Genomic DNA, 15,001 nt, shown 5'->3' with positions numbered 1-15,001 from the left:
ATCATTTTTGTTGCCCTTTTCTGAACCTTTTCCAATTCCAATATATCTTTTTTAGATGGGGTGACCACATCTGCACACAGTATTCAAGGATTTATATAGAGGCAGCATGATATTTTCTGTCTCCTTCTTAATTATTCCCAGCATCCTGTTCGCTTTTTTGACTGCCGCTGCACATTCAGTGGATATTTTCAGAGAACTATCCACAATGACTCTAAGATCTCTTTCTTGAGTGGTAACAGTTAATTTAGATCCCATCATTTTATATGTATAGTTGCGATTATGCTTTCCAATGTGCATTACTTTGCATTTATCAACATTAAATTTCATCTGCCATTTTGTTGCCCAGTCATCTAGTTTTGGGAGATCCTTTTATAGCTCTTCATAGTCTGCCTGGGTCTTAACTATCTTTAATAATTTTGAATCATCTGAAAATTTTGCCACCTCACTGTTTACCCCTTTTTCCAGATCATTTATGAATATGTTGAATAGGACTGGTCCCAGAACAGACCCCTTGGGGACACCACTATTTACTGCTCTCCATTCTGAAAACTCGCCATTTATACCTACCCTTTGTTTCCTATCTTTTAATCAGTTACCAATCCATGAGAGCACCTTCCCTCTTAGCCTGTGGCAGCTTACTTTGCGTAAGAGCCTTTGGTGAGGAACCTTGTCAAAGGCTTTCTGAAAATCTAAGTACACTATATCCACGGGATCCCCTTGGTCCACATGCTTGTTGACCCCCTCAAAGAATTCTAATAGATTGGTGAGACATGATTTCCTTTCCTAAAACCATGTTGACTCTTCCTCAACAAATTATGTTCATCTATATGTCTGACAATATTGTTCTTTATTATAGTTTCAGCCAGTTTGCCTGGTACTGAAGTCAGGCCTACAGGCCTGTAATTGCCGGAATCACCTCTGGAGCCCTTTTTAAAAATTGGCGTCACATTAGCTATCCTCCAGTCATCTGGTACAGAAGCTGATTTAAATGATAGGTTACAGACTATAGTTAGTAGTTCTGCAATTTCACTTTTGAGTTCCTTCAGAACTCTTGGGTGAATACCATCTGGTCCTGGTGACTTACTGCTGTTTAATTTATCAATTTGTTCCAGAACCTTCTCTAATGATTCCTCAATCTGGGACAGTTCCTCTGATCTGTCACCTAAAAAGAATGGCTCAGGTTTGGGAATCTCTCTCACATCCTCAGCCATGAAGACTGATGCAAAGAATTCATTTAGTTTCTCCACAATGGCCTTATCGTCCTTGAGTGCTCCTTTAGCACCTCGAGCATCCAGTGGCCTCACTGGTTGTTTAGCAGGCTTCCTGCTTCTGATATACTTTAAATAAAAATTGCTATTACTTTTTGAGTCTTTGGCTAACTGTTCCTCAAATTCTTTTTTGGCTTTCCTAATTGTATTTTTACATTTTATTTGTCAGTGTTTATGCTTCTTTCTATTTTCCTCACTAGGATTTAACTTCCACTTTTTAAAGGATGCCTTTTTGCCTCTCACTGCTTCTTTTACTTTGTTGTTTAGCCACGGTGGTTCTTTTTTGGTTCTTTTACTGTGTTTTTTAGTTTGGGGTATACATTTAAGTTGAGCCTCTATTATGGTGTCTTTAAAAGTTTCCACGCAGCTTGCAGAGATTTCACTTTTGGTGCTGTACCCTTTAATTTCTGTTTAACTAACTACCTCATTTTTGAGTAGTTCCCCTTTATGAAATTAAATGCTACATTGTTGGGCTGTTGTGGTGTTTTTCCTGCCACAGGGATATTAAATTTAATTATATTGTGGTCACTATTACCAAGCGGTTCAGCTATATTGGACCAGATCCTGTGCTCCACTTAGGACTAAATCAAGAATTGCCTCTCTTCTGGTGGGTTCCAGGACCAACTGCTCCAAGAAGCAGTCATTTAAGGTGTCAAAAAACTTTATCTCTGCATCCTGTCCTGAGGTGACATGTAGCCAGTCAATATGGGGATAATTGAAATCCCCCATTATTATTATTGATTTTTTTTATATTAATAGCCTCTCTGTTCTCCCTGAGCATTTCACAGTCACTATCACCATCCTGGTCAGGTGGTCAGTAATATTTCCCTAACGCTATATTCTTCTTATTAGAGCATGGAATTTCTATCCATAGAGATTCTATGGTACAGTTTGATTAGTTTACAATTTTTACTTCATTTGATTCTACACTTTCTTTCACATATAATGCCACTCCCACACCAGCAAGACATGTTCTGTCCTTCGGATATATTTTGTACCGTGGTACTACTGTATCCCATTGATTATCCTCATTCCACCGAGTTTCTGTGATGCCCATTATATCAATATCCTAATTTAATATGAGGCACTCTAGTTCACCCATTTTATTATTTAGACTTCTAGCATTGGTATATAAGCACTTTAAAAACTTGTCTTCTTTTAGCTGTCTGACATTACATGACATAATTGAATGGGACTCTTTTTTATTTGATTGTTTCTGATCAGACCCTGCCTGTATTTTATCATTTTCCATCCTCTCGTCCTCACTAGGACATAGAGATTCTCTATTATTAGATCCTCCCATAAGGGATGTCTGAACCACGTGCTCCTCTGCGCCCAAACACCTTGCTCCGCACCCTTCCCTGCCCTTTCCCCTAGGCCCTGTCTACTCCATCCCCCTCCCTCCGACGCTCGCTCACTCTCCCCCATCCTCACTCACTTTCATTGGGCTGGGGCAGGGAGTTGGGGTGCAGGAGGGGTTGCAGGATGGGGCTGAGGGGTTCAGAGTATGAGAAGGGGCTCTGAGCTGAGCCTGGGGCAGGGAGTTGGGGTGCAGAAGGGGGTGCGGGGCGCAGGCTCTGGGAGGGAGTTTGGGTGCAGGAAAGCGCTCAGGGCTGGGGCAGAGGGTTGGGGTGCGGGAAATGGTTCGGGGTGCGGGCTCCGGCCGGACGGTGCTTACCTTGGGTGGCTCCTGGAAGTGACTGGTGTGTCCAGCTCCTAGGCTCAGGAGTGGCCAGACAGCTCTGTGTGCTGCCCCTGCCTGCAGGCACGACCCCCAGCTCCCATTGACCACAGTTACCGGCCAATGGAAGCTGTGGAGTTGGCGCTCAGGGAGGGGACAGCGCACAGAGCCGCCCGGCTGCCCGTGCACCTAGGAGCCAGAGGGATGTGCCAGTTGCTTCTGGGAGCTATGCAGAGCCAGGGCAGGTAGGGAGCCTGCCTTAGCCCCACTGCGCCGCCGACCGGACTTTTAGCAACCTATTAAAATCTACCGGATTGGTTTCAGTAGCCACCAGATTGGTTTCAGTAGTTAGCAGATCGATTTAGATTCCGGGAGGGTTGGCAACCCTAGGTATGGTCATCACAGAGTTGAAGCAAAGGAGCATCATAAACCGAAGAGAGGTGAAGGTGGGACAACTGGGGTGAAGCAGGACTTTGCAACCAAGGAGAGGAGGAGTTTATTACCTCTTGGTAATAAACAGCATGTTGTTGAAAAATGTCTTTTATTGTGGTGGTAACTTAGGGTTTATTATTTTCCTAAGTGAGTATTGGATGTTGATATAATATAAATAATAGAGTAATAATATAAAGTATTGTTCCTGACAAATTTCTGTGTTTTTCCTTAATACATTTTTAAAATTTAAGGTTATTTCCATTCTGTTGGTTTGCCTCTGCTGCTCCTCACAGTAGGCAAAGCCTAGCTGAGGCCTGGGTCATTGCACATGTTCCCACCTGTTATAGTTCTTCCCCATTGCAAGAAAATTATTGGATAAATTAGATGGAATACAGAGAAGAAAATAAAGTGGACTATCTGGAGACTGGGAGAAATTAAATTATGTACAGCAGTGACTAGAAATATATTCATTACAATTTCATAGGAAGATTTAGAAAGGGGTTCTATATTAAAAGGGGCAGCTTGAAGGATAGTTTTATTGGCTAAAAGAATAGCTGGCCCAATTATGATTAACAGATGCTTTTAGCTGAAATAAAGGGATATATGTAATAAATAAATAAATGGAATGAGTTCTAAGCATTAGTTAGTTTTATATAGTTAAAATAAGCCTCCTGGATGCATCTGGTGACAGTCTTACAATAGCTGGGTGCGATGTATAATTAATTTCCCAAGAGATAATCCATGTGTGTATATGTAATAGACAGCAGTGGTATTTTTGTCTGTTTATATGTACATTGTATTGCATCACTGAGGAAGGCAGTGCATCAAGGAGGCTGGGAAAGGCAAGCAAGCCTTCACCTGAAATTTCAGTTCAACTCCATTTTCTCCAAAGATGGCTAGTGCCTATTTGCCTAATGTTGTACACTAGGTTCCATCCACTTCTATGGTTTCCCTCCTAGTGGTTAGAGTCTATAACGTTGGCTCCGCCTAGCAGTAAGAGTCTGTGGTGGCAGCCCTGCCAAGCTGTAGCGGGTAGGGGTAACCAGCCCTCCCACTCCACTGGCATCTGACCCAGGTGCTGTCTTGGGCACTGTAAGGAAGATGCCCGCTATCTGTGGTCCAACTAACACCCTCCCCTGGGTCTCTTCCTATCGCTTTTTCCTTCCTTGGGGCACATAATAGTTTGTGGTTGTCCCTTGCAATGCAGCCAAGGGCCTCTGAAGGCTGGAGAGTCCCAGCTTCATGCCGCAGTCTTCCTCCTACAGATACTCCTGGCGTAACGCCTCCATAACAGTGAGTGCAGGTCTGTCTCTCTCCACCTGCCACCCTGCTGTGCTGAAGAGACTCCCTGGCTGGCCCCAGAGTTGTTCTGCACCCCTCCTCCAGTGTGGGATTTATGTACCCCATTATAGTCATGTTAGGCAACTGCTTGATGATTGTCTTTAAAGCCAAGCGTGTTGACTGCCACACTGATATGAACCTTTACAAGAATGTTTTGTTTTGTTATTTTTTCCTTTGGAGCTCTAAATTCTGATAAGTAGAGCTTGGAAAATGTAAGAGTGGTAAATTACTTATGATCTGCAAAAATTTTCAGAAGTGGTAATGTACATTAAATATATTGTTTGTTTTCTTATCAGTTTTCTCCTCCCTCCATCCCCCATACTAGCTATTGTCCTGTGCTTTGGCTTTTCACAGTCTCTCTGGCGGATCCAGTTATATTTTTGAACCTGGAAGTTGTGACCCAGGGACTTGGTGCCAAATGGCAAAAGGCACAGGAGGTGCATATGGTTTTACAGGAATACTGTGGGTTAGATATATGCATAATAGCTCACCAAAGAGTAAGATGTGAGGTCGCTGCTGAGAGCCAGTGGCTCACTGGTCATCATAATCCTTGCAAAATGTACTTTTAATATGTAAGGAATTATTAATTCTGGAAAAATTGGAAAGAGTCCAGCGGAGGGCAACAAAAATGATTAGGGGTCTGGAGCACATGACTTATGAGGAGAGGCTGAGGGAACTGGGATTGTTTAGTCTCCAGAAAAGAAGAATGAGAGGGGATTTGATAGCTGCTTTCAACTACCTGAAGGGGGGTTCCAAAGAGGATGGAGCTCGGCTGTTCTCAATGGTGGCAGATGACAGAACAAGGAGCAATGGTCTCAAGTTGCAGTGCGGGAGGTCTAGGTTGGATATTAGGAAACACTATTTCACTAGGAGGGTGGTGAAGCACTGGAATACGTTTCCTCGGGAGGTGGTGGAATCTTCTTCCTTGGAGGTTTTTAAGGCCCGGCTTGACAAAGCCCTGGCTGGGATGATTTAGTTGGGAATTGGTCCTGCTTTGAGCAGGGGGTTGGACTAGATGACCTCCTGAGGTCCCTTCCAACCCTGATATTCTATGATTCTATGAATCTATACTAAAAATTATGATCTTAAGGTCTTGGAGTTTAGGCAGGTCACCAAGAGGTGACATACCTCGGAAATGTTCCTTTCAGGCAGGAGGTAACATATCTATTTTCCTGTCTGGTCATTTGGGTATTATTTATTGTATGTCTATATGCATACTGAACCCTTCCAGGCTAAATAAGAGAATGCAAAATCTACAAGATGAAATGGACAGCAGGAGGTGTCCTCTTTATGAAAAAAGACAAAGGACTGTTCTGGTATATCTACAGGGGGCAAAGAAACACACTGAATCCTTCACGTAGAAGGCAAGCTGACAGCATGTCAGCCTCATGAAAGAAGGGTCGCAGCCAAGGCTGGGTATAAAACACTGAAAGGAGTTTGGGTGAACCAAACTCTACAAGACATGAGAGTGTTAATTAAATCTGGGATCTAGAATGTTGCCATTTGTTTCAAATACTTCTTGCTATTGTTTGAATCGCTGTGCTTTGTTAAATAAACTTGATTTCACTATAAACCTATCTAAAGCTATGTGTTAAGTGGAGAGGTGATCTGAGGTGGACCTGGGAAACTGGAGGCCACTGTTTCTTTGAAAAAAAAAAAAGTGAATCTGTGAATACTGTGAGTGCCCACTGCACCACTGGCTGGACACTCCAGGGAGATGCTCAGAGGGCTTGAGAGTGGGACTGTGCCTATTGCTACCTTGTAGAGAGACAGTGGGGCCTGTGAGGCCTAGAGGGGAGTGCTTGTGTTGCCTGTGGCCAATGGAGTAGGGGAGCTGACTCCTGGCAGGCACAGACAAGGCTTCCTCAAGCTAAGGGCGGGTGGTAGCGTGGTGCTTCACAACCTTGAGAGCTCCCGGGAGGTGTCACAGAAGTCTTTCAGCAGAAAACTCTGCGCTACATACTGATGCAGTAGCAGCTACTGAATATGAAACTAATGTCTTGAACTACTGTAGGCTCTCTCCATTGCCCACCCATAGTAGTATAGCAGATTTTGATGTTTCAGTTAAGAAGGGGTATGGGAAGTTATTTTTGATAAACAAATTACCTGTACATTTTGTGTTACTGACTTTTAAATCCCAAACCTCTTTTTAATTCCACTGGTTACCAGACATCATTATTGAAAATAGGCCATTGGTGCAAAGTTCATAATCTTGGCCTTTTGCTTAAACACTCACGATATCTACTACTGAAACATCCTCTGTGTTAGTTCTCTCATGTGGATAGCGAATACAATACTGTTTTCTCATTTTTATATTGGAATGTGTTGCAAAGCCAATGAATTCTGATACATGTCTTTATAGACATATCACACATCACTTTTTATTATTTTTTTTTACCTTATGGTAGAATGTTATGTCATGTCTGGAAACCAAGAACATTTGAAGTCCTATTTAAATTGCCTTTATATCTTTTCATGAATGAATTATATATCATGGCTGTCTGCCTTAATTTAGGTTTGTGCAAGTCAGAAACTATGCAGTACTTTGAGGAGGAAAGTGAGTGATATTGAGACCCAACTACCAGCTTTACTTGAAGCCAAAACGCTTGCTGTATCAGGTAAGGTTTACGTGATAAGAGATATGATGGTAATGACTTTAAGTTTATACTAGCACCGGACATATTCACACTGATTTCATAGAAAGGAAAGATTCCTTGTGTAATTACCACAATGTCTTAGAAAATGTTTAGTGAGGGGGATATGTAATAGTCATACTGAGAATATGGTATCTTCGCCATAGTCCAAATGTATAAATATGTGATTAGTAGATTTCCTGACTTTTACACGTTAAAAGTACCTACCACTCTTCAGTATCAGAAGAGCCATAAAAATAACAAAAAGTATAATAATTACGTGGATGGGTTTTAAATGATACCGTAAAATGGAATACAGTAATTGGTAGCTTCTGCTATTTAGATCATTAAACAACTAATGTTGGCAGCAAAAGAGCAATTTGGTCCTTGGAAGCACTTGTGCGTATTATTTACAACCTGTAAAACACTGAAATGTGAATACAGAGCCTGATTCATGACAGGGTTACATGCCACTTATTTGGGATTACTGCACCATTTACTAGGGAAAAAAGTCTAAGCAGAATTTTTGTTAAAGAGCTGGCTTTTGTAGTTCAGCAAGTCTTTCCCACACATGTAAGTAGATACCTCTCCATTAGGCACCTGCTATAGAGGACAAGCCAAAGTAGAGGAGGTGTGAATTCAGGCAAAAAATGTATTCAGTCTTGCACCAAATTAAAGGAAGAGGTCAGTGTGTATTTTATATGTGCCAAAAGGACACACATGATCTGTGCTCTCTTAATTAGAAGCTATAGTACTATTTACAAAAGCATACATAATTTTAGAATAAAGTATCATGAGGCATCACATGTACTGTTTTTTACAGCTGAATAATGTAAAACTTGAATGCAGACTTCATGATCAAACAAAACCCAAATGGAAATAATTAGGGCCCTGATCCCTGTAAGATGCCAAACATCCTCAATTTCCATAGTCTTCCATGAGGCCCTTACAGACTACAACCCCGTATGTTTTGCTTGGGTAAGGATTGCAAGGTCAGAGCTGTAATGGATTTTCTTGTGCATATGTTAAAGAAACATGGATCTTTGTATTTTTTGGAGCCACGCGCCAGATTCACCAGTATTCTCCAGCTGCTTTGTGCAAAGTAGCCAGAAACCAGATTTACAGTTCTTTGTGTTGCGAGAGTGAAGAAGCCATAAAGAACTGGTGCATCAGATTTTGACACTTTTAGAAAATAAAATGTGTTCATCAAGTGAAATCTTCTGTAGCAAAGCATTTTGTACTAGTTTTTAAAAGAGGTTGCTTAGGGTTCAGCAAGGGATGCAAGAGACAATTTAATGCCTCTGTAAACTGTCTTCTCAGTGCTATGAATATGTTGCTTTTTTAGGAGTGACAGCACTGTTTCTCAGCAAATTACCATTTTTTCACTCTGGCCCTCTGAAAAGCTCTTCTAGTTCAAGAGTATTTCAAGGATTTTATAAAGTGTTCCTTCATTTTCCCCTTCCTAGATGTCTATATTTTGCTTTCATATGCTGGCAGGAGTGATAACTGTTAACCTCTGACAAAACAGGAGCAAATTATTCTGAAGTTTGATATTTGACAGAATAATCTGTTGGGTGCAATCTTGCAATCCTTACTGAGACAAAACTCCTATTTACTTCAGTGGAAGTTTTCCATGAGTAAGGATTATGGGCTCCAGTTCTGTAAGTTTGTGCTGTTCTCTTCCATTGGCTCTTTTTGTTTTTCTGCACTGGCAGTGTTTGTTTGATATGTGTGATTCATGTGACTTGACTTCTTTACGTTTCTTTACTAGTGGAGTTTTGAAGATTATTTTTTTCGAAGGTGTAATAAAACTTCGTAAAAGGACAGAAATCTGACTGCTGTTGCTAATGTCCAGTCATGAGGCATCTGACTAGAGATTTTGCTTTATGCAGTTGTACTCTAGGGAAAAGAAAGAACAACAGAGGTAGAAAGTGAAAAGCCTTTGACACTGTCAATCTGAGGAGTATCTTTTCCCCTTTCCCCTCAGGGAACATCAGGTCAACCCATCAGATTCCTTGGGTTGACCTGGTGGCCAGAAAGCAGTTTTATTTTCTGAATATGAGCCAGTTCCTGCAAAGTGCTGAGCTTAGTGTAAACCACAAATCCCACTGAATTCAGTGGGAGGTGCTGTGTACCCTCAGCCTCCGCTGAAATCAGTGGGAGAAATTGAGGGCACTCAGCACAGCATCTTTGCAAGATTATGCCCTATGTGATGTGTTGCTACTGTTTGCTTTCGTTTTTACCATGGAGTAACGGGGATCTGTGAGCAACAGAGTGAGACAATTTAAAGTAGAGAGGAAACAACATTATTTTAATTTTTGAATTAAGTGTGGATGTGATTTGATGACTTGGATGCTGTGGTTCTTCTGCTGATTTATAGCTAAAGTTTGATATGGCTGTTGATAAAACCTGCATACTAGTTGAAGAGAAGAAAACTAAATATCCTACTTACTGTACACTCTTTAAGATACGGCAGGAAAGAGGCGGACATATCTGTAATGGTGGGTATTGATCCACTGTTTCTCAGTGTACTGACCTGGATAGTTTATTTACCATTCTTCTTTTCTCTTTTTTCAGATTTGTTAGCTTTGCTCTTTCATGTGTGTGTGCACAGAAATGTAGCCATGCAGCCAGTGGGGTTCCCAGTGGAATCAATTGGACTCCATGGTTCCCATTTATTCTCTGTTTACTTTCCCATACTCCACACACACACCATTTGGTGCTAAATCACAACAATGTCCCCACTAGCTAAGTATGGGTGGTTTTGCTCTTTCTGGAATTCATAAATACCCCTCTGACTGTCAGGCAATGTGATTATTTGGAAGAACTGCAGTGTGTTCTTTTCCTCAGAAAATGAACACCATGCCTCTTTAGAGTACTCTCAGCCTTTGCTGGCTTGAGCAACGAGAGACCAGACTCCTCACAGGGCAACATAATAACCTGCTATTAAGTTGTCTAGAAAGTTTGTATTAATTGAACTTTTTTCTCATCTGTAAATAAACTTCACTTTTATTTCCCCTTAAGTTCTTAGTTTCTTCGTTGATGCATGCACTTGGAGGACTCATAGATAAAAAGTTACTAGAAAGAAATAATTAAGGGTTTCATATAGGATGATGCCACACTATTTGAAACATGTATTGCTGTAAAATATTCCTTGTGGGTCTTTTATGTGCAACTCCAAAAAGCATTCAGTTTTTGTTACATTGTGAGGAGAAATATTTTGCTTCCAGCAATAGGTACACTATGGTAAAGTGCAGCAGTACTAGTTTAGTATTGCAGGATATGCATTATTGTAGTCCTTCAAGAATGTAGTGTTACCAGAAAAATTGAGAGACTAGGCTATGTGCAAATATTCCCATATAAAACAATGCAGGGGAATGGTCCGTGGTAGTTGTCGCTGTCCCAGCCGGGCATTGCCATTCGAGTCACAGCACCAAAATTGTGGAAGAAAACGAAGTCCTCACTCTGAGTTTAAAGCAACAAGCCAGAGGCAGTTTTATTATGAGCAATTGCAATTGGTTGGGAGAGTACACACAGGCAGAGATTTCGCTACCTAGGCAGGTCTCCGCCAGATAAACAATTAGGACAAGCATTTATACCTTTTGTTACATACAGTAATCAACAGCTGCATTTTGTTTATACATATTCCTTCCTGATATATTACTTTTCTCAGCAATTTTCTGCTACAGTCTGCGTTTCATTCTTATCTAACACAAGGTCAAAATAACCTTTCTCAGTTTTTTTCCCACTCGCTCAGGCCCTGCATTAAAGTCTTGCGTTATTAAATAGAAGAGTTAGCCTGATTCTTGCTCTTCCTGGAAGACTAAGATGTCTTTTCCCAATTTCCACAGAGCCTTGGCACCGTTCACCATCTTCAGTGCCAAGGAAGAAGCAGAAGTCTGAGAGAGGACATTCCCCGACCCTGAGGTTGACAGGGGATGGAGACGTTTGCAGAGTGCGACCTGCACCCTGACACTCCGTGATTCCAGCAACCCATGCAGTGTCATTGACTTCAGCCCTAATGTGGGTGCTGTTGAGCCTGGCACCGGAGGGTCATCGTGGTACCAGCACTTTGGCGGTACCCTCCACGCCGGAGGCATTTGTCACAGTGAGAGACCTATTCTCAATATTGGTACTCATGTCTCTGGCTATATAAAAGCCGATGATGTTGGTGCAAGTAGGAAGGAAAGAGCAGACTATGGTGGTACTGAGGTCCTTGTTACCGTCTAAAGGGAAACCGGCAATGATGACCCAGCCCTGATTTCCTCCTCTTCGGCACTGCTCCTCCCTGGTCTCCAAACAGAGACTCACCGGAGTCAGAGTCATATGCTTTGAGCAGGAGCTGGCACCGGCATTCGAGTCGGCACTATCCTGCAATGGACTCGCGTCAAAGTATCCCATCAGCTGCGTGGCCCCTGGACAGTCGTAGATACCGGTACAGTGGCCCTTCTGGAGTCCCTGGGCTTTTCCCCAGATGCAAGGCCCCCAGTCCAGACACTCCTACTCGGTGGCCTCCAAGGCAAGAGCACTACTGCCATTCTGATCAGAGCCTGATCAAGGCTCTGGTACTGAGGCTAGCACTGACTATCAGGAGCCAGCCCCACGAGACCCAACTGATATCCTTTGTTACAGATGCAACAGCAATGGGCTGGGGTGCTCACTTGGACTCCCTTAGAAGTCAGGGCCTTTGGTGTCCAGAAGAATTTTCTCTACACATCAATGTCAAGGAGCTCAGAACAGTCCACTAGGCTTCCCAGGCATTCCAAACCCATGTGGCAGGCAAGAATGTGTCAGTTCTCATAGACAACACAATGGCAATGTTTTATATCTCAATTCACCTTGAGGCCTCCTAAGTACTGGGAACATAGAACGAACTAGCGGATCACCTCAGCAGATCCTTCTCCAACCACCCTGAGTGGTCCCTTTGCCCAGATGTCGTAAAAGACATTTTTGAGAGACCCCACATAGATCTGTTCGCGACAAAGCGCAACACGAAGTGTCTCCGTTTCTGCTCCCTCCTGGGCCGCAGTCCCAGATCTCTTGCAGATGGTTTCCTCCTTTCTTGGACGGGACATCTTTGTTTCCTCCTATTCCATTCATACACAAGGTTCTGCTGAGGATCAAGTGAGAACAAGCATGAGTCATCCTGATGGCCCCGGCCTGCCCCAATGCCCCCCCCCCCTTGCATTGGTTTGCCACTCTCCTGGATCTCTCTGTGGAGACACAAATCCTTCTGCATCTGTATTGAGATCTAATCTCCGATGACCATGGCCATGTGCATCACCTGAACCTCATGTCCATCCATCTGACAGTCTGGAAGCTCTATGGCTGAACTCTGCAGAACTAGCATGCTCGGAGTAGGTCTGCAAAGTCCTCCTAGGAAGCAGGAAGCCACCCACTAGAGCTACTTACCTGGCAAAATGGAAATGTTCTCTAGCTGGGCTTTCCAGAAGGGTGTCTCACCTACGCAATTGTCACTATCTTTCATTCTGGAATACTTACTACACTTAAAACAAGGTCTAACCATGGCTTTTGTTAGAGTCCATCTGGTTGCAGTCTCATCCTTTCACCCCTATGACATTTTTAATGTTTTTTGTAAGAGCCTTGAGAGGTTGTACCCCCATGTGCGACACCCAATAGCCCCTCCACCCCCCGGGACCTCAACCTGGTTTTATCAAAACTGACAGACCCCCTGTTTGAACTGTTGGCAAATTGCTCCCTGCTGTACCTGTCCTTGAAGTTGACCATCTTAGTGGCCATCACTTTGGCCAGAAGAGTTTAAGATCCATACCTTCATGTCAGAGCCACCTTACACTGTATTCTTCAAGGACAAGGTCCAATTGTGTCTTCATCCATCTTTCCTTCCAAAGGTGGTTTCCCGGTTCCAGAGCAATCAGGCTATCTTCCTACCAGTTTTCTATCCAAAACCACACGCGAACAGGGAAGAGCAGAGATTCCGCTTGCTACATGTTAGGCATGCTCTGGCTTTTTACATAGAAAGGACCAAGCTGTTTCGGAAAACTACGCAACCATTTGTAGCCATTGCAGACAGGGTGAAAGGTCTTCCTGTCTCAGCCCAGAGAATTTCATTATGGATCACGTCATGTATCCTCACATGTTATGACCTGGCAGGGGTTCCTGCCCCATGTGTTCTGACAGCTCATTCTACAAGAGCACAAGCGTCTTTGGCAGCGTTTTTAGTGCAAATGCCTATCCACGACATATGTAGAACAGCAACTTGGTCATCAGTACACACATTTACTTGTCATTGTCACTCAGCAGGCTAGAGATGATGTTGGATTTGGCAGAGCAGTACTAGAGTCAGCATGTCAACTAAACTCTGAGACCTCCACTTGTACAACTGCTTGAGAGTCACCTACATTGGAATGGACATGTGCAATCACTCAAAAAAGAAAAACTGTTACTAACCTTTCTGTAACTGTTGTTCTTCGAGATGTTGCACATGTCCATTCCAAGACCTTCCCTCTTATCCCTCTTCAGAATTGGCTGAAAAGAAGGAACTGAAGGGCCAGGGGTTGGTGAGGCCCCTTATATCAGTGCTATGAGCACGTGGCACCAGAGGGCGCCAGAGCTGACCCAACAGATACCACTGATGCAAAAATTTCTGGCAACTGTGCTCGGGGTATGCACACGCCTACTTTGGAATGGACATGTGCAACACATCTTGAAGAACAACAGTTAAGGAAAGATTAATAACCGTTTTCCCCCTGCGTGTCTTCCACTGTAATTTTGGAGAAATAGAATTGTCTCCACAAAACATTTTTACTTCCAATGAAATCAGCATTTTCTGACAGAAAAGTTCCCTGTCAAGGAATTTTTGGCCAACTCTGTTCAGAATGGACATTCACTCTAAACTAATGGATATAGAAAAAAGATACAGTTGAGATCAGAGTTGGAGAGGATGCATATGTACTAGTGAATCTGCAGGCCAAAGTCAAGCAGTTAAGAGGAAAATATGGGGTAAAGTTTTAAAAAGAGACTTAGGAGCCGAAGTCATATAGACACTTTTGAAAATTTAACTCATGTTCTCTACAGTTGGTGATCTGGAGAACTGTGAAAGAAGGAACAATGTGAAAATAAAAGAAAGGCAATCTTATGTTATTAGTTAAGAATGAGGACATTTTAAATCTTAGTGCAGTGGAGGAAGTAACGACAGATAGGGCTCACAGTCTTCTCTCTTCAAGCATAAAAAATTGTTGCAGGGACATAATTGTACACTTAGGTTACTGTCAACAAAAAGACCTCTTGATAGAAAAGGTCAAGATTTATCAGCTACTATACTGAGGTTGTGCAGAAAAATAGTCAACTGAAGAACTGCAGGTGGCGGGAGGAAGGAGGGGGAAATCCCTAAGATACAGATGCAGTTTCTGATTCAAAGTTATCTTGTCCTACAAGAATACAACCATTATGAAAGATCTAAAAGAAGAGAAGTATCTTATTCAATCTTTCTGGATACTTGTAGAAAAAAAATACTGAGTTGCCAAGGAAGGACATTGAGGATGAGCAAGAGAAAAAGAAAATAATTCCCAAATAAATGCAAGGATCTTACTTGAGATGAATAATCAAGACAAGGCTAAATAAGGTTGACTATAATCAGAAATGACATTTAAAGCAGGAATCATATG

General features: G+C 42.5%; 1 protein-coding gene across 1 annotated transcript in view; it reads left to right on the top strand.

Annotated features, from left to right (window-relative positions):
* DISC1 (DISC1 scaffold protein) overlaps window positions 1-15,001 on the top strand; it is a 344,506-nt gene that overhangs the window by 141,075 nt on the left and 188,430 nt on the right. Inside the window, 1 exon segment of the mRNA XM_034765114.1 lies at window positions 7,238-7,340. Coding sequence (XP_034621005.1) covers window positions 7,238-7,340 — 103 coding nt within the window.

The sequence above is a fragment of the Trachemys scripta genome, chromosome 3 (assembly GCF_013100865.1).
Source record: "Trachemys scripta elegans isolate TJP31775 chromosome 3, CAS_Tse_1.0, whole genome shotgun sequence".
In the NCBI taxonomy this organism is placed as follows: Eukaryota; Metazoa; Chordata; order Testudines; family Emydidae; genus Trachemys; species Trachemys scripta.
This window is presented reverse-complemented; position numbering and strand designations above follow the sequence as displayed.